This window comes from Patagioenas fasciata, chromosome 33 (assembly GCF_037038585.1).
Source record: "Patagioenas fasciata isolate bPatFas1 chromosome 33, bPatFas1.hap1, whole genome shotgun sequence".
Classification (NCBI taxonomy): Eukaryota; Metazoa; Chordata; class Aves; order Columbiformes; family Columbidae; genus Patagioenas; species Patagioenas fasciata.
This window is the reverse complement of record NC_092552.1, coordinates 1,107,993-1,134,447: the sequence shown is the minus strand read 5'-3', so window position 1 is coordinate 1,134,447 and position 26,455 is coordinate 1,107,993. Positions and strand designations below refer to the sequence as shown.

The 26,455-nt window shown below is 56.7% G+C and overlaps 1 protein-coding gene and 1 long non-coding RNA gene across 2 annotated transcripts in view; both read right to left on the bottom strand.

Annotated features, from left to right (window-relative positions):
• The window catches only part of BICRA (BRD4 interacting chromatin remodeling complex associated protein), a 35,660-nt gene extending 19,332 nt beyond the window's left edge, over nt 1-16,328 (bottom strand). The window contains exons 1-5 of the mRNA XM_071800767.1: nt 16,133-16,328; nt 11,189-11,234; nt 10,778-10,820; nt 10,537-10,602; nt 2,314-4,203 (exon numbers count right to left, since the gene is read on the bottom strand). Coding sequence (XP_071656868.1) covers nt 2,314-4,203; nt 10,537-10,602; nt 10,778-10,820; nt 11,189-11,234; nt 16,133-16,220 — 2,133 coding nt within the window. The 5' untranslated portion in view covers nt 16,221-16,328. The remainder of the gene's footprint in view (nt 1-2,313; nt 4,204-10,536; nt 10,603-10,777; nt 10,821-11,188; nt 11,235-16,132) is intronic.
• Nucleotides 16,329-17,162: 834 nt separating this feature from the next.
• Nucleotides 17,163-20,131, bottom strand: LOC139826027 (uncharacterized). Its single transcript, XR_011736133.1, has 3 exons — nt 20,103-20,131; nt 17,978-18,215; nt 17,163-17,842 (listed from the first exon to the last, which is right to left on the bottom strand). It is a non-coding gene; the product is annotated as an uncharacterized lncRNA (long non-coding RNA).
• Between the last annotated feature and the right edge of the window lie 6,324 nt (nt 20,132-26,455).

Sequence of the window (26,455 nt, the reverse complement as noted above, 5' to 3'; positions counted from 1 at the left end):
ACGGTGGCACGCGGTGACACATGGTGACACGTGGTGACACGTGGTGAACACGCAGTGACACGTGGTGGTACACGGTGGCACGTGGTGAACACGCGGTGACACATGGTGACACGTGGTGAACACGCAGTGACACGTGGTGACACACGGCGAACACACGGTGGCACACAGTGAACACGCGGTGAGACACGGTGACCACGCGGTGGCACACGGTGACACACGGTGACACACGGTGGCACGTGGTGACACACGGTGGCACGCGGTGACCACGCGGTGGCACGCAGTGAACACGCAATGACACATGGTGGCACGTGGTGACACATGGTGACCACGTGGTGACACACGGTGGCACGTGGTGAACACGTGGTGGCACGCGGTGACCACACGGTGGCACGCAGTGAACACGCAATGACACACGGTGGCACGTGGTGACACACGGTGACCACGCGGTGACACACGGTGGCACGTGGTGACACACAGTGACCACGCGGAGACACACGGCGACCACGCGGTGACACATGGTGGCACACGGTGAACACACGGTGACCACACGGTGACACATGGTGAACACGCGGTGGCACGTGGTAAACATGTGGTGACACAGGGTGACCACGTGGTGACACACGGTGGTACACAGTGAAGACACGGTGACACACGGTGAACACGTGGTGACACACGGTGACCACGCGGTGACACACGGTGAACACGCGGTGACACACGGTGACACATGGTGACCACGCAGTCACACACGGTGACCATGCAGTGACACATGGTGGCACACGGTGACCACGCAGTGACACACGGTGAACACGCGATGGCACGTGGTGGCACACGGTGACCACACAGTGACACACGGTGCACATGGTGACCACGCAGTGACACACGGTGACCACGCGGTGACACATGGTAGCACACGGTGACCATGCAGTGACACACAATGCACATGGTGACCATGTGGTGACACACGGTGACCACGCGGTGACACATGGTGAACACGCGGTGACCACGCAGTGACACACGGTGAACACGTGGTGACACACGGTGACACACAGTGACACACGGTGACCACGCGGTGACACACGATGCACGCGGTGACCACGTGGTGACACATGGTGAACACACGGTGACCACGCAGTGACACCCAGTGGCACACGGTGACCACGTGGCGACACACGGTGACACACGGTGACACACAGTGACACACAGTGACCACGCAGTGACACACGGTGACCACGTGGTGACACACGGTGAACACACGGTGAACACACGGTGACCACGCGGTGACACATGATGCACACGGTGACCACGTGGTGACACACGGTGAACACGCGGTGACCACGCAGTGACACCCGGTGGCACACGGTGACCACGTGGCGACACACGGTGACCACGTGGTGACACACGGTGAACACACGGTGACCACGCAGTGACACCTGGTGGCACACGGTGACCACGTGGCGACACACGGTGACACACGGTGACCACGCAGTGACACACGGTGAACACGCAGTGACACACGATGCACACGGTGACCACGTGGCGACACACGGTGAACACGCGGTGGCACATGGTGAACACGCGGTGACCACGCAGTGACACACGGTGATCATGGCGACCATGTGGTGACACACGGTGAACACGCAGTGACACACGATGCACACGGTGACCACGCGGTGACACATGGTGACCACGCGGTGACACACGGTGCACACGGTGACCACGCAGTGACACACGGTGACCACAGTGACCACGCAGTGACACACGGTGACACACAGTGACACACGGTGCACACGGTGACCACGCGGGGACACATGGTGACCACGCGGTGGCACACGGTGAACACATGGTGACCACGCAGTGACACACGGTGCACACGGTGACCACGCGGCGACACACGGTGAACACGCGGTGGCACACGGTGAACATGCGGTGACCACGCAGTGACACACGGTGACCACAGTGACCACGCAGTGACACACGGTGACACACAGTGACACACGGTGACACACGGTGACCACGCAGTGACACATGGTGACCACGGAGTGACACACGGTGACACACGGTGAACACACGACGACCACACGGCGACACCCGGTGGCACACGGTGACCACGTGGCGACACACTGTGACACACAGTGACACTCGGAGCGGCCCCGAGTCCCCGTAACTCGCCGTCTAAACCCCAAAGGAGGCAGCGAACCGCGCCACGGTGGGAAACCCCCATCAACCAGCACATCGCCCAACCCGCGGCGCAAGGAGGGCGCCGGAGAAGCGCACCCGCCCCGACGCACGGCACCGGCGAGCCGCCGCACTTGCCTGCTGCAGGAACATCTGCATGGAGTCCTGGTTGATGACGGCGCCGGCGATGATCTTCTCGGGGCTGGCGGCCATGCCGGGGCTGGGCTGCGGCGTCCCCGGCGGCTGCGCGGGCGGCGGGACGTTGAGCTGCAGCGGCGCGGGCGGCTGCGGCGCGCTCTGCACGGCCAGGATGGGCTGCTCGGCGCCGGAGAGCAGGTTGGCGGGCGCCGGAGGCTGCGGTTGCGCCAACCCGGGGCTCTGGCTGCTGGCGGCGGGCGCTTGGATGCTGACGGCCGGCGCCAGCCCCTCGGCGTTGAGCATGGCGACCTGGCTGGGCAACGTCACCCCCTGGATCACCGTCTGGCCCAGCGAGGTGGCCGCGGGTTGGCTCTGAGTGCTCAGCCCGCCCGCCAGCGACACCGGCATCTGGAACAGCGCCGGCTGCCCCACCTGGATGGGCGCCGACAGGATGTGCGCCGTGCCGGGGGCGTTGGGCGAGGTGAGCACCGGGCCCAGGTTGAGCGGCCCCGCAAGGTTCTGGTTGGTGAGGATCTGCGCCGGCAGCGCCTGGTTGGCGATGAGCTGCCCGCCGGGGCCCTGGCTGGCGATGATGTGCGCTTGGCCGCCGGCGTGCGACGTGGCCAGGATCTGGCCGCCCATGTTGGCCGGTAGAGCCGAGAGCTGTTGCGTGAGCGGCACGGCCGAGGCGCCCGCCAGCTGGCCCGGCAGCAGGAACTGGTTCTGGCCCTGCAGCACGGCCTGCGGGACGTGCTGCGCCGGGATGACGATGCTGCTGCCCTGGTTGAGCAGGTGGACGCTCATGGGCTTGCTGAGCGCCTGCTGCTGCGGCGGCGGCTGCTTGAAGACGTTGGCCGGGAGCCCCTGGGGGAAGCCGGAGAGCACCACGTTCTGCCCGGCTTTGCCGGCCATGAAGGTCAAGTTCTGCTGCTGGGCCTTCTGGGGCTGCAGCGCCGGCTCGTTCTGGATGGTGAGCGTGGCGTTGTTGGGGGCGAAGGGCTTGGGGGTGATCTGGTAGAGCTTCTGCTGCAGGACGCCGGCGGGTTTGGGCTGGATGGGGGTGGGCGTGCGGTGGATGATGACGTTCTGCGCCTGCACCAGCGGGCTGCTGAGGTTGGAGGTGACGGTGAGCGGTTGCGAGCCCTGAGTGCCGAACACCGAGCTCCCGTTGAGCGTGGTGGTGGCCACGGCCGGTAGGTTCTTCTGGATGACGAGCCCGGCGCCCTGCGGCGAGACGCCGGTTGACGCCGCCAACGCCACCTGCTGCTGCTCGGGCTGCGCGATGTAGCCGCCCACGGGCACCGCGGTCACCGGCGACGGCTGCACCGGTTTGGCGATGAGCTGCTGCGCCGGAGGGTTGATGGCCATGACCTGCTGGCCAACCACCTGGATGGGGCCGATGCCCAGCGCGCCGCCGGGGCTGCCGTTGGGCAAGCCGGGCAGGTTGGAGATGGGTTGGATGGTGACGTTGCCCAGTCCCACCTGCTGCAGGAAGGGCTGCACGCTGATGGCTTTGTTCACCACGTCGGCGCCCACCGAGGGCTGCACCAGCGCCTGGTGCGTCAGGACGGCCGGGGGCTGCAGGCCCAGCAGGTCGGCGGCGCCGCCGGGGAAGATCTGAGCGGCGCCGTCGGCGGGCGCCGGCACCACGGGTTGGAGCGCCGGTAGCTGGAAGGAGCCCAGGTCCAGCTCGGCCTCGGCCTCCAGCGTCTGCTCCGTGATGTTGGCCTCCTGCAGGCTCTGCTGCAGGATGTCGCAGGGCTGCTCGGCGCCGCCCGCGCCGCCGGGGGACCCCAGGATGTCATCCTCCAGGAAATCCAGGTCCACGCTGGCGCTGGGCTGGCTCGGCTCGCTGCTCAGGTGGTTGCCGGGGGGCTCCTGGACGTGCAGCTGCGGGAACATGGGGGGAAATGGGGGTGAGCGCAAAAATGGGGAGATGGCCCCTAAATCACCCAATTCCTGGAGGTGCGGCTGCGGGAATGTGGGGGGAAATGGGGGTGAGCGCAAAAATGGGGGAGATGGCCCCTAAATCACCCAATTCCTGGATGTGCAGCTGCGGGAATGTGGGGGGAAATGGGGGTGAGCGCAAAAATGGGGGAGATGGCCCCTAAATCACCCAATTCCTGGATGTGCGGCTGCAGATGCATGGGGGGAAAGGACAACGTTGAGCGCAAAAATGGGGGAGATGGCCCCTAAATCACCCAATTCCTGGATGTGTGGCTGCAGATGCATGGGGGGAAAGGACAACATTGAGCTGAAAAATGGGGGAAATGCCCCCTAAATCACCCAATTCCTGGATGTGCAGCTGCGGGAATGGGGGGGGAAACGGGGGTGAGCGCAAAAATGGGGGAGATGGCCCCTAAATCACCCAATTCCTGGAGGTGCGGTTGCAGACGCATGGGGGGAAAGGACAACGTTGAGCGCAAAAATGGGGGAGATGGCCCCTAAATCACCCAATTCCTGGATGTGCAGCTGCGGGAATGTGGGGGGAAATGGGGGTGAGCGCAAAAATGGGGGAGATGGCCCCTAAATCACCCAATTCCTGGACGTGCAGCTGCGGGAATGTGGGGGGAAATGGGGGTGAGCGCAAAAATGGGGGAGATGGCCCCTAAATCACCCAATTCCTGGACGTGCGGCTGTGGGAATGGGGGGGGAAACGGGGGTGAGTGCAAAAATGGGGGAGATGGCCCCTAAATCACCCAATTCCTGGACGTGCGGCTGTGGGAATGTGGGGGGAAATGGGGGTGAGCGCAAAAATGGGGGAGATGGCCCCTAAATCACCCAATTCCTGGAGGTGCGGCTGTGGGAATGGGGGGGGAAATGGGGGTGAGCGCAAAAATGGGGGAGATGGCCCCTAAATCACCCAATTCCTGGAGGTGCGGCTGTGGGAATGTGGGGGGAAATGGGGGTGAGCGCAAAAATGGGGGAGATGGCCCCTAAATCACCCAATTCCTGGATGTGCAGCTGCGGGAATGTGGGGGGAAATGGGGGTGAGCGCAAAAATGGGGGAGATGGCCCCTAAATCACCCAATTCCTGGAGGTGCAGCTGCAGATGCATGGGGGGAAAGGACAACATTGAGCTGAAAAATGGGGGAAATGCCCCCTAAATCACCCAATTCCTGGATGTGCAGCTGCGGGAATGTGGGGGGGAAATGGGGGTGAGCGCAAAAATGGGGGAGATGGCCCCTAAATCACCCAATTCCTGGAGGTGCAGCTGTGGGAATGTGGGGGGAAACGGGGGTGAGCGCAAAAATGGGGGAGATGGCCCCTAAATCACCCAATTCCTGGAGGTGCAGCTGCGGGAATGTGGGGGGAAACGGGGGTGAGCGCAAAAATGGGGGAGATGGTCCCTAAATCACCCAATTCCTGGATGTGCAGCTGTGGGAATGGGGGGGGAAACGGGGGTGAGCGCAAAAATGGGGGAGATGGCCCCTAAATCACCCAATTCCTGGAGGTGCGGCTGTGGGAATGTGGGGGGAAATGGGGGTGAGCGCAAAAATGGGGGAGATGGCCCCTAAATCTCCCAATTCCTGGAGGTGCAGCTGCAGATGCATGGGGGGGAAGGACAACACTGAGCTCAAAAATGGGGGAGATGGCCCCTAAATCACCCAATTCCTGGATGTGCAGCTGCGGGAATGTGGGTACCAGGGGGAGAGAACAACGTTGAGCCCAAAAATGGGGGAAGATGCAGGAAACTGCAGGAAACTGCAGGAAACTGCAGGAAACTGCAGGAAACTGCAGGAAACTGCAGGAAACTGCAGGAAACTGCAGGAAACTGCAGGAAACTGCAGGCCAGTCCAAGCAGCAGCTGCAGGTGTCCCCCCATAGCAATGGTGTCCCCAAAACTGGGGGGAAATGGGGTGAATAAGGGGAAATGGGGTGAATAAGGGAATATTGGGTGAATAAGGGGATATGGGGTGAATAAGGGGAAAGGGGTGAATAAGGGGATATGGGGTGAATAAGGGGAAAGGGGTGAATAAGGGGAAATGGGGTGAATAAGGGGAAATGGGGTGAATAAGGGGATATGGGGTGAATAAGGGGAAAGGGGTGAATAAGGGGAAATGGGGTGAATAAGGGGATATGGGGTGAATAAGGGAAAAGGGGTGAATAAGGGGATATGGGGTGAATAAGGGGAAAAGGGGTGAATAAGGGGGAAATGGGGTGAATAAGGGGAAATGGGGTGAATAAGGGGAAAAGGGGTGAATAAGGGATATGGGGTGAATAAGGGGGAAATGGGGTGAATAAGGGGAAATGGGGTGAATAAGGGGAAAAGGGGTGAATAAGGGATATGGGGTGAATAAGGGGGAAATGGGGTGAATAAGGGGAAATGGGGTGAATAAGGGGAAAGGGGGTGAATAAGGGAATATGGGGTGAGTAAGGGGAAAGGGGGTGAATAAGGGATATGGGGTGAATAAGGGGAAATGGGGTGAATAAGGGGAAAAGGGGTGAATAAGGGGATATGGGGTGAATAAGGGGAAAGGGGGTGAATAAGGGGAAAATGGGGTGAATAAGGGGATATGGGGTGAATAAGGGGGAAATGGGGTGAATAAGGGGATATGGGGTGAATAAGGGGATATGGGGTGAATAAGGGGAAAGGGGGTGAATAAGGGGAAAAGGGGTGAATAAGGGATATGGGGTGAATAAGGGGAAAGGGGTGAATAAGGGGATATGGGGTGAATAAGGGGGAAATGGGGTGAATAAGGGATATGGGGTGAATAAGGGGAAAAGGGGTGAATAAGGGGAAAGGGGGTGAATAAGGGGAAAGGGGTGAATAAGGGGAAAGGGGGTGAATAAGGGGAAATGGGGTGAATAAGGGGAAAGGGGGTGAATAAGGGGAAAAGGGGTGAATAAGGGGATATGGGGTGAATAAGGGATATGGGGTGAATAAGGGGAAAAGGGGTGAATAAGGGGAAATGGGGTGAATAAGGGGAAAAGGGGTGAATAAGGGATATGGGGTGAATAAGGGGATATGGGGTGAATAAGGGGGAAATGGGGTGAATAAGGGGAAATGGGGTGAATAAGGGGAAAAGGGGTGAATAAGGGATATGGGGTGAATAAGGGGGAAATGGGGTGAATAAGGGGAAATGGGGTGAATAAGGGGAAAGGGGGTGAATAAGGGAATATGGGGTGAGTAAGGGGAAAGGGGGTGAATAAGGGATATGGGGTGAATAAGGGGAAATGGGGTGAATAAGGGGAAAAGGGGTGAATAAGGGGATATGGGGTGAATAAGGGGAAAGGGGGTGAATAAGGGGATATGGGGTGAATAAGGGGAAAATGGGGTGAATAAGGGGATATGGGGTGAATAAGGGGATATGGGGTGAATAAGGGGAAAGGGGGTGAATAAGGGGATATGGGGTGAATAAGGGGGAAATGGGGTGAATAAGGGGATATGGGGTGAATAAGGGGATATGGGGTGAATAAGGGGGAAATGGGGTGAATAAGGGGATATGGGGTGAATAAGGGGATATGGGGTGAATAAGGGGATATGGGGTGAATAAGGGGAAAGGGGGTGAATAAGGGGAAAAGGGGTGAATAAGGGATATGGGGTGAATAAGGGGAAAGGGGTGAATAAGGGGATATGGGGTGAATAAGGGGGAAATGGGGTGAATAAGGGATATGGGGTGAATAAGGGGAAAAGGGGTGAATAAGGGGAAAGGGGGTGAATAAGGGGAAAGGGGTGAATAAGGGGAAAGGGGGTGAATAAGGGGAAAGGGGGTGAATAAGGGGAAAAGGGGTGAATAAGGGGATATGGGGTGAATAAGGGATATGGGGTGAATAAGGGGGAAATGGGGTGAATAAGGGGAAATGGGGTGAATAAGGGGAAAAGGGGTGAATAAGGGATATGGGGTGAATAAGGGGGAAATGGGGTGAATAAGGGGAAATGGGGTGAATAAGGGGGAAATGGGGTGAATAAGGGGAAATGGGGTGAATAAGGGGAAAGGGGGTGAATAAGGGAATATGGGGTGAGTAAGGGGAAAGGGGGTGAATAAGGGATATGGGGTGAATAAGGGGAAATGGGGTGAATAAGGGGAAAAGGGGTGAATAAGGGGATATGGGGTGAATAAGGGGAAAGGGGGTGAATAAGGGGATATGGGGTGAATAAGGGGAAAATGGGGTGAATAAGGGGATATGGGGTGAATAAGGGGGAAATGGGGTGAATAAGGGGATATGGGGTGAATAAGGGGATATGGGGTGAATAAGGGGATATGGGGTGAATAAGGGGAAAGGGGGTGAATAAGGGGAAAAGGGGTGAATAAGGGAATATGGGGTGAATAAGGGGAAAGGGGGTGAATAAGGGGATATGGGGTGAATAAGGGGAAATGGGGTGAATAAGGGATATGGGGTGAATAAGGGGAAAGGGGTGAATAAGGGGATATGGGGTGAATAAGGGGGAAATGGGGTGAATAAGGGATATGGGGTGAATAAGGGGAAAAGGGGTGAATAAGGGGAAAGGGGGTGAATAAGGGGAAAGGGGTGAATAAGGGGAAAGGGGGTGAATAAGGGGAAATGGGGTGAATAAGGGGAAAGGGGGTGAATAAGGGGAAAAGGGGTGAATAAGGGGATATGGGGTGAATAAGGGGAAAGGGGGTGAATAAGGGGAAAGGGGTGAATAAGGGGAAAGGGGGTGAATAAGGGGAAAAGGGGTGAATAAGGGGAAAGGGGGTGAATAAGGGGATATGGGGTGAATAAGGGGAAAGGGGGTGAATAAGGGAACATGGGGTGAATAAGGGGAAAGGGGGTGAATAAGGGGATATGGGGTGAATAAGGGGAAAGGGGGTGAATAAGGGGATATGGGGTGAATAAGGGGAAAGGGGGTGAATAAGGGGATACGGGGTGAATAAGGGGAAAGGGGGTGAATAAGGGGATATGGGGTGAATAAGGGGAAAGGGGGTGAATAAGGGGAAAGGGGGTGAATAAGGGATATGGGGTGAATAAGGGGGAAATGGGGTGAATAAGGGGATATGGGGTGAATAAGGGATATGGGGTGAATAAGGGGATATGGGGTGAATAAGGGGAAAGGGGGTGAATAAGGGAACATGGGGTGAATAAGGGGAAAGGGGGTGAATAAGGGGATATGGGGTGAATAAGGGGAAAGGGGGTGAATAAGGGGATATGGGGTGAATAAGGGGAAAGGGGGTGAATAAGGGGAAAAGGGGTGAATAAGGGGATATGGGGTGAATAAGTGGAAAGGGGGTGAATAAGGGGATATGGGGTGAATAAGGGATATGGGGTGAATAAGGGGGAAATGGGGTGAATAAGGGGAAAAGGGGTGAATAAGGGGAAATGGGGTGAATAAGGGATATGGGGTGAATAAGGGATATGGGGTGAATAAGGGGAAATGGGGTGAATAAGGGGATATGGGGTGAATAAGGGGAAATGGGGTGAATAAGGGGATATGGGGTGAATAAGGGGATATGGGGTGAATAAGGGGAAAAGGTGTGAATAAGGGATATGGGGTGAATAAGGGGATATGGGGTGAATAAGGGGATATGGAGTGAATAAGGGGATATGGGGTGAATAAGGGGAAAAGGGGTGAATAAGGGGAAAAGGGGTGAATAAGGGGAAAGGGGGTGAATAAGGGGAAAGGGGGTGAATAAGGGGAAAGGGGGTGAATAAGGGGATATGGGGTGAATAAGGGGGAAATGGGGTGAATAAGGGGATATGGGGTGAATAAGGGGGAAATGGGGTGAATAAGGGGATATGGGGTGAATAAGGGGATATGGGGTGAATAAGGGGGAAATGGGGTGAATAAGGGGATATGGGGTGAATAAGGGGGAAATGGGGTGAATAAGGGGGAAATGGGGTGAATAAGGGAGAAAGCATCAGGGGGTTGAGCCCCTGGTGAATGCAGAAGGTGAAGAATAAACCTCAGCTCCTAAATGGTCATTTTGGGTTATAAAGCATCGGAATCCTTGCGAAAAATTCAAAGTGCGATGGAAGAGGTAAAATGAACACCAAAATCAAACAAAAATCGAGGTTTCTGCACCAAGGGAAGCGGGGAAATAGAAAATCCAAGTCATGCTGGAGTGGTTTCCATGCAGAGCGCCATGCTTGGGATAGGGGGGTCAAAAAGGGGGGTGGTTTAGGATCTGCTCCCAGCTTTTTGGGTGTTTCCTATAGAAATTCTAGGGGATAATTCCCCGAACCTGGGAAATGGATGAAAATGAGGAATTCCAAACAAAAAGGGCAAAAAAAGAGGTGATGGAAGGTAAAAGTACGTACCCCAGCACCTTCAAAGAAGGCGCTGGCTGCATCTCCTGTGCTGTCCAGGAGATCATCACCGTCAATCTGAAAGCGAAAAGACTGCGTTTATTTCTCGATACGGCAAAAAAAAGGGGGGGAAACGGCAAAAAATGATGTGCTGAGGGTGGCGGAGCTCCCGGGGGTTTAATATCAATGATTAAATGGGTTATTAATGCTTTGGGAAGGAGATGAGGGTGGAGGTGGGGGAGGCGCCGCTCACCTTTTCGGATCCATGCAAGAAGTCGTTCAGGGCCTGGGGGTCGCTGCGGAACCATAAGAGAGACCTTTAGGGACCATCCTGCTGCTTCTAATTAATGCACGGGTTGTTAATTGCGCTAATTAACCCCCTCGTCCCCCCCCCCCGGTATGGGTCGGAGCGACCGCGCGGGCGCTCGGGGAGGGAAAAGCCGTTAATTCTGCAAAACCCCAATTCCCGACGGTTTCGCCAGCGCGACGATCCCCACCCAAAGTGGGTCGTTCGGCGTCAAATTTGGGGTTGTAGGTATAAATTTGGGGGGTTTTGGGGCGTTTTAAGGGGGGGGTTGGCTCCGGAGAAGCCGCGGTGACATTGGGGACGTCCCCGAGCGCAACGGGGGTGCGAACCCCCCCAAAATGTCGCGATATAACTCACCAGATCACGTCGAGCAGGCACCGGCCGTCTTCATCATCCATGTCAACTGCAACGACAAGAAACGGCGTTGGCGCCTTTTCACCCCCTTTTTTGGGTTGGTTTTGGGTGTTTTGGGCTGGGGGGGGGGCTGAGGGGCCAAAACACCCTAACGAGACGCAATTAATGCAAATTAAGGAGAAAGAGAGGAAGAAAAGCCACCTTTTTAGCCCGTTTTTGGGTGCTGCGCCTGAGCGTATTTGGCGTCAATACGGTAAAGGGGTAAATACGGTAAATGGGTGATTTTGGGTGTTATTGGAGATAATTAAGCCCGTAACGATCGCTGTGGGTTAATTGAATAAGAGGTGATGGAGGCGATGGGTCGGGTGTGTTGGGGATCCCGTCGCCGTGGGAACGGAACGCCGTGACGTCACCAACGGCCGCGATGACGTCACCGGTGACAGCAGACACGTTTGGGGTGATGTCGGACGCATTTCGGGGGGATATCGGACCCATTGTAGGGGTGACATCGGACCCACTTTAGGGTGACATCGGACCCATTGTAGGGGTGACAACAGACCCATTATAGGGTGACATCGAACGCATTTTGGAGGTGACATCAGACCCATCTTGGGGTGACATCGGACCCATTATAGGGGTAACATCAGACCCATTTCGGGGGTGATATTGGACCCATTTCAGGGGTGATATCAAATCCATTTCGGGGTGACATCGAACTCATTTTAGGGGTATTGGTCCCATTATAGGGGTGACATCGAACCCATTTTGGGGTGATATCGGAGCCATTTTGGGGGTGACATTGGACCCATTTTGGGCCGATATCGGACCCATTTTGGGGATAATATCAGACCCATTTGGGGGTGACAACAGACCCATTATGGGGTGATATCAGACCCATTTCAGGGTGATATCGGACCCATTTTAGGGTGATATCGGACCCATTTTAGGGGTGACATCGGACCCATTTTGGGGGTGACATCAGACCCACTTTAGGGTGACATCAGACACATTTGGGGGTGACATCAGACCCACTTTAGGGGTGATATCGGACCCATTTTGGGGGTAACATCAGACCCATTTTGGGGATGATATCGGACCCACTTTAGGGGTAACACAGGACCCATTCTGGGGTGATATCAGACCCATTTTGGGTGATATCAGACCCAATTTAGGGGTGATATCGGACCCATTCTGGGGGTGACATCAGACCCATCTTGGGGTGACATCAAACCCATTACAGGGGTGACAACAGACCAACTTTGGGGTGACATCGGACCCATTATAGGGGAGACATCGGACCCACTATGGGGTGATATCGGACCCATTATGGGGTGACATCGGACCCATTTCAGGGGTGACATTGGACCCATTTTGGGGTGATATCGGACCCATTGTAGGGCTGACATCAGACCCATTATAAGGATAATATCAGACTCATTTGGGGGTGACAACAGATCCATTATGGGTTGATATCAGACCCATTATAGGGGTGATATCGGACCCAATTTAGGGGTGATAATCGGACCCATTCTGGGGTGATATCGGACCCATTCTGGGGGTAACACAGGACCCATTTTGGGGTGATATCAGACCCAGCTTGGGGTGACATCGAACCCATTACAGGGGTGACATCAGACCCATTTTAGGGGTGACAACAGACCCATTATGGGGTGATATCAGACCCATTTTAGGGTGATATCAGACCCAATTTAGGGGTGATATCGGACCCATTTAGGGGTGATATCGGACCCATTCTGGGGGTGACATCAGACACATTTGGGGGTGACACCAGACCCATTTTAGGGGTGATATCAAATCCATTTTGGGGTGATATCGGACCCACTTTAGGGGTAACACAGGACCCATTTTGGGGTGATATCAGACCCAGCTTGGGGTGACATCGAACCCATTACAGGGGTGACATCAGACCCATTTTAGGGGTGACAACAGATCCATTATGGGGTGATATCAGACCCATTTTAGGGTGATATCAGACCCAATTTAGGGGTGATATCGGACCCAATTTAGGGGTGATATCGGACCCATTTTGGGGTGATATCGGACCCATTCTGGGGGTAACACAGGACCCATTTTGGGGTGATATCAGACCCATTATAGGGGTGACATCGAATCCATTTTAGGGGTGACATCGGACCCATTTTGGGGTGATATCGGACCCACTTTAGGGGTAACACAGGACCCATTTTGGGGTGATATCAGACCCGTTATAGGGGTGACATCGAACCCATTATAGGGGTGACATCAGACCCATTTTAAGGGTGACATTGGACACATTTCGGGGTGATATTGGACCCATTTAGGGGTGACATCGGACCCATTTAGGGGTGATATCTGACCCATTATAGGGGTAACATAGGACCCATTTTGGGGTGATATCGGACCCATTATAGGGGTGATATCAGACCCATTTGGGGGTGACAACAGACCCATTATGGGGTGATATCAGACCCATTATAGGGGTGATATCGGACCCAATTTAGGGGTGATATCGGACCCATTTTGGGGTGACATCGGTCCCATTCTGGGGGTGACATCGGACCCACTTTAGGGTGACATCAGACCCATTATAGGGGTGACATTGGACACATCTGGGGTGATATCAGACCCATTATATGGGTGATATCGGACCCATTTTGGGGTGACATCGGTCCCATTCTGGGGGTGACATCGGACCCACTTTAGGGTGACATCAGAACCATTTTAGGGGTGACATTGGACACATCTGGGGTGATATCAGACCCATTATATGGGTGATATCGGACCCATTTTGGGGTGATATCAGACCCATTATAGGGGTGATACCAGACCCATTTTGGGGGCGACATCGGACCCATTTTAGGGATAATATCAGACCCATTTGGGTGTGACAACAGGCCCATTATGGGGTGATATCAGACCCATTATAGGGGTAACATAGGACTGATTTTGGGGTGACATCGAACCCATTTTGGGGTGATATCAGACCCATTTTGGGTTGATATCAGACCCATTATAGGGGTGACATCAGACCCATTATAGGGGTGACATCAGACCCATTATAGGGGTGATATCGGACCCATTTTAGGGGTGACATCGGACCCATTTCGGGGTGATATCAGACCCATTTCGGGGTGATACCAGCCCCATTATGGGGCGATATCAGCCCCACCTTAGGGAGATACCAGACCCATTTTGGGGTGCCATCGGAGCCACTTCAGGCCATTCCCAACACAGGGACCCCCTCTTTTGCAGCAAAACAAGGCAAAACCCCCCCAGATTCGGCTCCACCGGCCGGTTCATCAACGCTAAAAAACCAACACGAAAACACCTCCGGGCGGTTCCACGACCCCAAAGCCACCCCGTCCTCAACCAACGCGGGCGAACGGCGCCGTTTCGGGGTGAAAAAGGGGGATTTTGGTGGCGCCGGGGCCTCGGCCGCCGTTCCCCTCCCCCTGCGCGGGGTTGAATGGGGAGGTTTGTGGCGTTTTCCCCTCTCCAAATCACTTCCAGACCCGCGTTCCCAGCCGAGCGGGAGCACAATGGGAGCCAAGGCGGTTTTGGGGAAAAGCTTTTGGTTGCGTGTTCGGTTTTGGGTTCAAAACGCCCAATATCGGTTGGACCCCCCGCCTTGGTTCTCCGGTTGCGCCGCGAAAACGCTCAAAACGCTCAAATTTGGGGCGGAGGAACGGGGAGAAATGGGGAGAATTGAGGGGGTTTGGGGGTCGTTCACCTGCGGGTTTGGGGGGGGAATAAGAAACACAGGGGGATGGGAAAGCGCCCCCATTGTCCTCCCGGTCTAAACGCAATAATATTGATAATTATATTGTGCCAGCGCTAATAATAAAGATAATAACAATAAATCGGCGATCAGCTCAATTAGTCGGCTCGTCAAGGAACTGACAGCGAAAAGTTCGGCGTTTCGGTGGTCAAATATAAAAAGGGACGAGGAAACGGCCGCAAACTGACCCAAAATAGCCCCGAGCCACCCCCCCCCGGCCCCGTTGCCTTTTGGGTCAAACATCCTTTGGGTGGCAAACCAAGTAAAGACGGCAAAGTTGCGACGGCGAACGGCGATCACCGAGATAAATAGGGGGGGATGAGCCCCCCGAAATGCGTCCGGGGAGCGAGGAAGAGCAAAGCAGCAAACCTAGGGGTGGCTCGGGCGAAAAGGCGACGCCAACCGGCGCCGGGAACCGGGGCTGCGAGCGGGCAGGCGAATGAAAACTAGGAGAGAATCGGAGGAACTGGAGTTTATTCAGCTAATGGATGTTTAATGCACCGAGTTGGGAGCTGCGGTTGGACCCCCCCCCCCCCAGGTTTGGTTTGGGTCTGGAAAGCGGAGCCGAGGGGCCGAGCTGGGCCACCCGGGCCACCCAGGGGGGGTCGCGGATCCGCGGGTTCGCTCCTCACCCCCCCCGTGCCCCATGGTTTGTTTGTTTTTAACGGTGACACCGCAAACCTTCCGCTTCCCCCCCCACCACCTCCGGGGGCATCCCCGGCGCCTCCCGGGGAGGAGCAGCGGGACAAGCGGCGGCTCCATAACCCAAGGGCCGGCGGCGCGAAGCGGCGGCCGCTCCCCGAGCCCCCCCCCCCACAACCCCGCGCCGGCAACGGGAGGTGGGGACGGCCCGGGCGCTTCGGGGCGGGCCCCCCCCACCTTCCGCGTTGTTTTAGGCCCTTGGAGGGGGGGCGGGGTGTGGGTGCAAAGGGGTGCGGGGGGCGCCGTCGCGTTTTTGGGGAGGGACATTGTATTCCGGAGACGTGACCCGCAGGCGCCGCACCGGGAGAGGCTCGTCCGGGGGCGGCGGGGCCGGGACGCGGCGGAGCGGGGGGGGAAGAGGCGGGCGGGCCGGTGTCCGGGGAGGGGGCAGGGCCCCCCCCGCCGCCGCCGCAGGTAGCGGAGTTAAAGCGATTTAAAGCGAAATTGCTGCATTGTAAGAAACTCACCGTGATGTTTGAGCAGCAGTCGGCGCGGGGTCTCCCAGACATCCCCGCACGGGCTCCGGAGGCAGGACCCCGCCAGGCACCGACACATAGGGGTTCAACGCGCTGCCTGATCGCTTCCCGCAACCGCACCCACCCGCCGCCGGGCAACGCGGGAGGCGGCAGCGCCCGGGGCACCCCCGGGGCCGGGCGGGGGAAAATTAACGCGCACACACACCCCCCACCCCCCCCACTTCGCGGGCCTGCACCCCCCCCCCCAATCCGGCCATGTATTTGCATACGCCACGCCCAACGCGCCACGTATCTGCATACACCACGCCCACATTCCACTCCGCTTACGCGCACCACGCCCATCGCCCGCTGTATTTGCATGCGCCACGCCCACCGCCAACCATATTTGGATACATCACGCCCACCACTAACGTCTATTTGCATACGCCACGCCCACCAACGGCCACATTTGCATGCGGCGCGCCACGGCGAGCAGAGCGGAGGTTCGCTGCGGGCCCGGCCTGGCTAGAACGGGCCCAGCAAAGCCCGGCCCGGGGGAAGGCAGAGCCGCCGGTTCCTCGCAGCCGGGGGGCCGCTGGGGCCCGGGGACGCGCCTGGTTGGGGGGGGACGCACCCGCGGGGGTGTGCGGACGGGAGACCCCCCCCTGAGCACCCAAATCCTCACCCGATTCTGCACCAAACAGCGGGTTCGAGGGGTCCCTGGGGGCTGACGCGGTGCGTTTGAGCCCCCCCGGAACGGGGTTACCTGCTGGGCAGAGCAGCCTGAGCTCCGGGGGTGTCCCCGTCGTTTGGGGGAGCAGCATGGGGCCCTGCTGGGAGAAACGGCCGTTAAACGCAATCAGTGTGTTGATTGAGCAAAACACGACACCCCCACGATCGGATCGGGCTCCCTGGGGCCGATACCTTTCCAAAAGGCATCGATATCGCAGAAACCCCCCCCAAAAACCCCCGAGGACCCACATTTTTAATTACAGCTCCCTAAAGGTTGGGTTGTGTCTTTTATTTCTATAGCCAGGACAGATAAAGCAATAAAACGCTCTTAATGACTTTAAAACACTCGGGACCGTGTCACCAATGACCCCAAACGGAGCAGGGGGAGGCGGAACCGACCGATTCCTGTCACCAAACAGTTAATTCCCCCCCCATAAAACGTGGTGTTTACATTAAATCAACACCTCCACCAAACACATTTCCCATTCCGGGGTGAAAAACAACAAGAAGACTTGGGATAACACCAGAAAAGGAGGAGAAACACACACACTCCTGATTAATTGGTTGCTGCTCATCCCGCTTTGGGTCTAATTCCTGTGTTTTCAGTCCGAAGCGGAGGCGCTTCAGGGATTTAACGCTTATCAAAAGGGTATTTTTACACGCACAATCGCTTACGAGGAAGGGAATTGTGTTTAATAGGCATCGCTGCTAAAAATCCGCCTCTTGCTCAAGGTGAGCTGGGCAAAAATGACCCAAAAATGCGGTGTTTTGCCCGATTTGCGCGGAGCCGGAGCTGCCGGCAGCGCCCGGGCAGCCCAGCGCAGGGTCCTCGCCATCCCAGTTCCAAACTGGTCGAGGAGGATCCAGCGGCGATTGGCGGGGGTGGGCAGGGCTCATTAACCAGGGTTAATTAGCGAGAGGCAGGGCCCGGCGGGTTGTGTTGACACCCCTGGATTGGCTGGATTTGAACTGGAAGCGCTGGGGTTGTACCTGGTTTACTTGGGGGGGGGTTTATTTGGGTCCGTCGCCTCGTCTCGGTGTGGGTCGAGGGCTCCGTGCTGCTTTTTGGGGGGGAATAAAACACCATAAACCCCCCCAATCCGGAAAAGAAACAACAAAACGTACCCTCCCGCTTATTTCCTTCGTTCCCCGTCCTGCGGCGATGCCTGGAATTAATTAAACAATCAAAATCCACTCATTAAATTACCCCGTATGGTGGTTTCTTGACTCATTTCTGCCCTCAAAACGGGGGCGGTTTCCAAGAGGGGGGCGTTAAAAACATCATTATAAGGGTTATAATGAGCAAAAAGCCTCGTGGCACGGCTGGGGGGGGTTTACCCCTTCCTGCAAAGCGGGGTGACCCCTAAAGTTGGTGAAGTAAAAGCACATTAATAAATTAATTAGCACCACTCGCTAAAAGTGCATTGAGTCCTTTCGTGGGCTTTTCTCCCAGAGTTTTGCCCCAAAATGTACCTCCCCCCCCCCATTTTCCCCCGCAATCCCTGTTCTACAGCCACTCACACATCATGGCCCTTCAGGCTTCGTTTCCTTCCCCTCCAGCCCCCCCTGAACACCCATTTCCCCACAAAAACACCCCATTCCCCTCATGCCCCCCCCATTCCCTTCACACTGACCCCCAATGCCCACCCATGCCCCCCCTGACCTCCAGTTCCCCCCTGACCCCCCAACGCCCCCCCCCGACCCCCAGTTCACCTCACACCGACCCCCAATGCCCACCCATGCCGACCCCCACCTCCCCCACCCCGACCCCCAGCTCCCCCCATGCCCCCCCCGACCCCCCAAAGCCCCCCCCGATCCTCAGTTCACCCCCGACCCCCAGCTCCCCCCATGCCCCCCCCCGACCCCCAATTTCCCCCTGACCCCCCAAAGCCCCCCCCACCGACCCCCCGTTCACCTCACACTGACCCCCAATGCCCACCCATGCCGACCCCCCCAATCCCCACACCAACCCCCAGTTCACCTCACACCGGACCCCCAATGCCTCCCCACGCCGACCCCCAATTCCCACCCCTACGCCCTGACCCCCAATGTCCCTCATGACCCCCAATGTCCCCCCCGACCCTCAATGCCCCCACACACTGACCCCCAATGTCCCCCTCGACCCCCAATTCCCCCCTCACATCGACCCCCAATGCCTCCTCCCACCGACCCCCAATGCCCCCCAACACCGACCCCCAATGCCCCCCAACCCGACCCCCAATGCCCCCTCATACCGACCCCCAATGCCCCCCAATACCGACCCCCAATGCCCCTCACACCGACCCCCAATGCCCCCTCACACCGACCCCCAATGCCCCCCAATACCGACCCCCAATGCCCCTCACACTGACCCCCAATGCCCCCTCACACCGACCCCCAATGCCCCCCAATACCGACCCCCAATGCCCCTCACACCGACCCCCAATGCCCCCCAACACCGACCCCCAATGCCCCCTCACACCGACCCCCAACGCCCCCCAACACCGACCCCCAACGCCCCCCAACACCGACCCCCAACGCCCCCCAACACCGACCCCCCATGCCCCCCTCACACCGACCCCCCATGCCCCCCAACACCGACCCCCAATGCCCCCCAACACCGACCCCCAATGCCTCCTCCCATCGACCCCCAATGCCCCCCAACACCGACCCCCAATGCCCCTCACACCGACCCCCAATGCCCCTCACACCGCCTCCCAATGCCCCCCTCACACCAACCCCCAATGCCCCCCAACACCGACCCCCAATGCCCCCCTCACACCGACTCCCAATGCCCCCCAACACCGACCCCCAATGCCCCTCACACCGACCCCCAATGCCCCCCAACACTGACCCCCAATGCCCCCCAACACTGACCCCCAATGCCCCCTCACACCGACCCCCAATGCCCTCCTCACACCGACCCCCAATGCCCCCCAACACTGACCCCCAATGCCCCTCACACCGACCCCCAATGCCCCCCAACACCGACCCCCAATGCCCCTCACACCGACCCTCAATGCCCCCAACACCGACCCCCAATGTACCCCTCACACCGACCCTCAATGCCCCCAACACCGACCCCCAATGCCCCCTCACACCGACCCCCAATGCCCCCTCACACCGACCCCCAATGCCCCCCTCACACCGACCCCCAATGCCCCTCACACCGACCCCCAATGCCCCCCAACACCGACCCCCAATGCCCCCCAACGCCCCCTCACACCGACCCCCAATGCCCCTCCCGCCGACCCCCAGTTCCCCTCACAACCTCCCCCAAAACGGCGGCGCCTCCCTCTCCTCCCTCCCGCCTTTTCCCGCCACACACCCCCGGCACGTGACGCCGGCGAGGGGGCGTGGCCGGCGGGGAGGGGGCGTGGCCACGGCGCCATGCGGCCGAGCGGGCGGGAAACGCCGGGTGAGGAGATCGCGTTCCCTCGGGTCCCTCGTGTCCCCTCATGTCCCTCGTGTCCCCTCATCGTCCCCTCGTGTCCCTCGTGTCCCCTCATCGTCCACTCGTGTCCCTCGTGTCCCCTCGTGTCCCCTCATGTCCGTCGTGTCCCCTCATCTCCTCAGCACCCCCGCTGGAGCCCGCCCGTCCCTCCCCTCCAGGAGAGACCCCGGGGCTGGGGCGGATCCGCCATCAATCCCCCCACAGACTTTTTCTCTCTTTCCTCCCCCTTTTCCCTCTTTTGCCCCCTTTTCCCCCCTTTATCCCTCTTTTCCCCCTTTATTCCTCTTCCCCCCTTTTTCCCTTTCCCCCCCTTTTTCCCTCTTTTTCCTCTTTCCCCTCTTTCCCCCCTTTTCCCTCTTCCCCCTTTATCCCTCTTCCCCCCCTTTTCCCTCTTTTCTCTCTTTCCCCCCCTTTTCCCTCTTTCCCTTTTTCCCTCTTTCCCTTCTTCCCCCCCTTTTTCCTCTTTCCCCTCTTTCCCTCTTTCCCCCCTTTATCCCTCTTTCCCCTCTTTTTCCCTTCCCCCCCTTCACCCCCTTTTCCCTCTTTTCCTTTTCCCTCTTTCCCTCCTTTTTCCCTCTTTCCCCACTTTTTCCATATTTTTCCTCTTCCCCCATTTATCCCTGTTTCCCCCTTTTTCCCTCTTCCCCCCTTTTTCCTTCTACCCCTCTTTTCCCCCTTTTCCCTCTTTTTCCTCTTTCCCCCTTTTCCCCCCTCTTCCCCCTTTTCCCTCTTTCCTCCTTTTTTCCCTCTTCTCCTCTTTCTTCCCTTTTCCCTCTTTTTCCTCTTCCCCCCTTTTCCCTCTTTTTCCTCTTTCCCCCCCTTTTTCCCTCTTTCCTCTCTTTCCCCCCTTTTTCCCTCTTCCCCTCTTTCCCCCCTTTTCCCGTCTTTTTCCTCTTTCCCCCTTTATCCCTGTTTCCCCCTTTTTCCCTCTTTCCCCGCTTTTCCCCCCCTTTTCCCTCTTTTTCCTCTTTCCCCCCTTTCCCCCCTTTTTCCCTCTTTCCCCCCTTTTCTCCCCTTTTTCCTCCTTTCCCCCCTTTTCCCTCTTCCCCTCTTCCCCCCTTTCCCCCCTTTTTCCCTCTTTCCCCCCTTTTCCCCCCTTTTTCCTTCTTTCCCTCCTTTTCCCTCTTCCCCTCTTCCCCCCTTTATCCCTCTTTCCCCCCTTTATCCCTCTTTCCCCCCTTTTTCCCCCTTTTCCCTCTTCCCCCCTTTTTCCCCCTTTTCCCTCTTTCCCCCTTTTCCCCCTTTTCCCTCTTCCCCCGTTTCCCTCTCCCCTTTTCCCGTCCCTCCTCCCATTCCCATGCAGCCCAACCCCTTCCCCCCTTTTCCCCAGAGCAGTTTTCATACAGATCCCCCCTTTCCCCCCAGCCCCGAACCCCCGGGGGTTTCTCAGCATCAGCAGCCACTTCACTCCCCCCAATTTAACTCTTTGTGTCCCTTTTCCAGGCTCTTTGGGAGCCCGGGTGTCCTGGGGCCGCTCTGGTTTTTGCTCCGGGGTGTTTGGAGCCCGGTGACCATGGACCTGTTTCCCTTGGGCGACGAGCTGCGTGGCTTTGCCCAGAGCCCCGGGCTGCTCTGCGGGGAAGCGCTGGAGCCCAACCTGGAGCCCAGTCTGAGCCTGGAGCCCGACCTGGAGCCCAACCTGAGCCTGGAGCCCGACCTGAGCCTGGAGCCCGACCTGAGCCTGGAGCCCAAGCTGAGCCTGGAGCCCAACCTGAGCCTTGAGCCCAACCTGGAGCCCAACCTGAGCCTGGAGCCCAACCTGAGCCTTGAGCCTGACCTGGAGCCCAACCTGAGCCTGGAGCCCAACCTGGAGCCCAATCTGAGCCTGGAGCCCAACCTGAGCCTTGAGTGTGACCTGGAGCCCAACCTGAGCCTGGAGCCCAACCTAGAGCCCAACCTGAGCCTGGAGCCCAATCTGAGCCTTGAGCCCAACCTGGAGCCCAATCTGAGCCTTGAGCCCAACCTGGAGCCCAATCTGAGCCTGGAGCCCAATCTGAGCCTTGAGCCCAACCTGGAGCCCAACCTGAGCCTGGAGCCCAACCTGAACCTTGAGCCTGACCTGGAGCCCATCGTGAGCCTGGAGCCCAACCTGGATCCCAGTCTGAGCCTGGAGCCCAGCCTGGAGCCCAACCTGAGCCTGGAGCCCAACCTGAGCCTTGAGCCTGACCTGGAGCCCAACCTGAGTCTGGAGCCCAACCTGGAGCCCAACCTGAGCCTTGAGTGTGACCTGGAGCCCAACCTGAGCCTGGAGCCCAATCTGAGCCTTGCGCCCAACCTGGAGCCCAATCTGAGCCTTGAGCCCAACCTGGAGCCCAACCTGAGCCTGGTTACTAATGATCAGTACTTACTAATGATGGTCATAATTTATTAATAGTGATCAGTATTTATTAATAACGACCAGTGTTTATTAATGATAGTTAGTATTTATTAATGACAATTAGTACTTATTAATAATCTCCAGTATTTATTAATAACGGCCAGCATTTATTAATGGCGGTCAGTATTTCTTAATGACAATCAGTATTGATTAATGATGGTATTTATTAAGGACGATTAGTATTTATTAATGGTGATCAGTATTTGTTAACGGTGATCGGTATTTATTAATAACGGTTAGTATTTATTAATGACGATCAGTATTAATGACGATCAGTATTTATTAATGACGGTCAGTATTTATTAGTGATCAGTATTTATTAATGATGGTCAGTATTTATTAATAATGATCAGCGTTTATTAATAACGGTCAGTATTTATTAATGACGATCAGTATTGATTAATGACAGCGAGTATATTAATGATGATCACCATTTGTTAATAACAGCGAGTATTCATTAACGACAATCAGTATTGATTAACGATTGTGAGTATTTATTAATGATGATCAGTATTTATTAATGATGGTCAGTATTTATTAATAACAATCAGTATTTATTAGTGACGGTCACTATTTATTAATGACGATCAGTATTTATTAATGAGGATCAGTATTTATTAATCCTTGTTATTTAACCCTTTTGGGTTGAAACCTTTGAGCCCGAACGCCGATTGATTCCACCGGGCAAGCTCCACCTGCCTGGAGCTTCAGTGCCGACTGCGCCATCTGTTCTAAAAGCACCGCGGCTTTATCATGTTGATTTTTTTACCTATTTATCCTGATTTTTGTCACTTCAGCCACTTGGCGGCTGCTCCGGTTGATGATGGCGGCGTCTCCATGTGCCGGAACCACGGGTGGTCGGTGGACGCCGAGCCGGGGCAGGTAACGGGTACCCATGGGTGCTGCTCATTGAGCGGGGATCTGAGCGAAGGCGGCGAGGGGGTTGGCAGTGCCGTCGAAGCCCTTTGCGGGGGTCGTTACCAAATTGTGCGTAACTGGATGATTTGTGAAAGTCGCTGCCGATTGAGTGGAGACGACGGGGTGAGAAAACGAGAAACAGGGAATCGCTGCGGTGTAAAGATTCGCGTTGCGCGCTCCCGCCCGGTTTGGGTCGTGTTTAGCGTAGCGGGTTTTATTATCCTCGTTATATAACGGAGAAATAATTGGGGAGAGCAGTTTGCAAAGCGCTTTGATATCCTCCAGCGCCACCGACGCTCCCGGTTCCGTTTGTGCTCAGGTGCGCGACGCGGGCGATGCAAACACCGCGAAACCATCGTTGGGAGATGGAAACGGCGCCTCCGAACCCCCGACGCTGTCCGAAAACACCCCCCTGGTGATCCCGGTGTTGGTTCCGGTGACAAGGAACGAGGTGGGTGAGGAGTACTTGGATGGTTGTGCGATGATTCGGCAACCGGCGGCGCCGGAGTCGCTTCCCGGAGCACCCGTGTGTGTGTCCCTGGCTGAACCAAGGGTGCTACGTGCCCCAAAACCCCCCAAATTACACCCAAATAACGCTATGGGGATGCGCTCGGCGGCCGCTACCCCAGGGACGGGCTCTGGGAGGCTCCAGGCTCCCGCTGGGTTATTGATCCGAAATACGGAACCCGGCGATCGCCTCGAGTTGGGTGAAAGGGAGGAAGCATCAGCAGGACCGGAGGGTCCCCAGACCCCTCGTTTTGGGGTTCGCCGCTTGCTTTTGAGCCAAAAAAGGAGGAAAAGCAGATACACGGCCGTGTGATTTTGTGCGTTTTCCACCTTTAACCCTTTTCTTGTTCGATGTTGCCCAGCTCACCGAAAATGAGTCTCCGGATGGGAAGATCTCGCAGCAAAAGAGGCGACGGAGGCCGAAACCCCTCGTGATCCCGACACCGGGACTGAAGGTTAATTCGGTGCGATGCGGATGTCCCCACGTAGCGCTTTGGGGGGAACACCCCGCTTTATGGTTGTGGTTTACGGGGGGTTTATCTCAACCCGGGCCGAGCGATCCCGGTGTAAAACCGCCCGGTGAACCCGGTTTGGGTTCGGCGTCCCCTCGCTGGTTTGTGGTGACAAACGCGGAGCTCGTGCTCCCAAAAAACCCCCAAAATGGGTGATTTCGTGGAATATGGGATGGAAACAATCGCTGCGATATCGGGTGTAAAAACCACCCGAGTGCTGCGATCGACTGCAAAACCCCATTGGGATGATCCATCAGCGACCGATTTCACCAAAACGATGGGAATTGGGACAATTTGTGGTTGTGACGCCGAGGAACGGTCTCGGCACGATGATTTTGATCCTGAGCGTTGTTTTTCCCCCCCTATTTCTCAATATCCTGCAGGCAGAATGGACGGCGACTTGGGATTGCGCCTGGCGAAGGACGCCCCCAAAATCAGCGTCCGGCCGTGAGTCCCCAAACCACCAAAAACGGGCGCAAAACGGGTGCGTCGCGCTTTTCCTGCCCCTCGTTTGGCCCGCCAGGACCCATTGACGTCCATTCCGAACGGAACACGAGGCGCTGATGTCACCGGCGGCGCTGATGTCGCGGCGGAACCCCGGCAACGCTTTGTTGTTCCGAGCCCTCGCAGGGCGTCTCTCCCACTCTGCCGCGTCTCGGAGCAAATCCCTGTGGTTTTCGGCCGAACCGCGCGGTTTCGGTGCCGATCGGAGCACGATGATGCCGTGAGCGCTCAGAACGCCCCTGTCCCCCCCGCCGCGCCGCCGCGGTCCCCGTCACCGCCTCCCGTCCCCTCTCCAGGCAGATCAACGTGGGGAGCGGCTTCCAGGCGGAGCTGCCGGCCCTGCGCGACCCAGCGCAGGCGCAGCAGGACGAGGAGCGCGCGGAGCTGGTCTGGAAGCCCTGGGGGGACATGGACACCAACCCGCAGGCGCCCGACCCAGGTATCGCACGCTTTGGGTGCCTGGCCCACCCCACCTGGGCCCCGGGGGGGTCGTCGCTGCTCTTGGGGCTCCCAACGCTGCCTTTTGGGTAGAAATAGTGACGTTTCTCCATGTCTTTCTTGCTCTCCGCTCCAACTGGTTGGCTCGTTTTCCGCTGTCCCGTATCGCGCCTTTTGTCCCCAAAACCCAACTTTTCCTTCTCGTATCGTACCCATTATCATGTCGCGCCTTTTCTTGACCAACCCCAACGTTTCCATTGTCCTATCGCACCTTTTCTTGACAAAACCCAACTTTTCCTTGTTGTAGCGCGTCTTTTCTTGACATAAACCCAACTTCTCCTTCTCGTATCGTACCCATTGTTGTATCGCACCTTTTCTTGACCAACCCTGATGTTTCCATTGTCCTATCGCGTCTTTTCTGGACATAAACCCAACTTTTCCATTGTCCTATCGCGTCTTTTCTCAACAAAACCCAACTTTGCCTTGTCTTATCGCGTCTTTTTTCAGCAAAACCCAACTTTTCCTTGTCCTGTCGCGTCTTCTTGACAAACCCCAACGTTTCCTTGTCCTATCGTCTTTTCTTGACAAAACCCAACTTTTCCTTGTCCTATCGCGTCTTTTCTCAACAAAACCCAACTTTTCCTTGTCCTATTGCGTCTTTTCTTGACAAACCCCAACATTTCCTTGTCCTATTGTCTTTTCTTGACATAAACCCAACTTTTCCTTGTCCTATCGCGTCTTATCTTGACCAACTCCAACTTTTCCTTGTCCTATCGCACCTTTTCTTGACAAAACCCAACGTTTCCTTGTCCTATCGCATCTTTTCTTGACATAAACCCAACTTTTCCTTGTCCTATCGTGTCTTTTCTTGACAAAACCCAACTTTTCCTTGTCCTATCATCTTTTCTCAACAA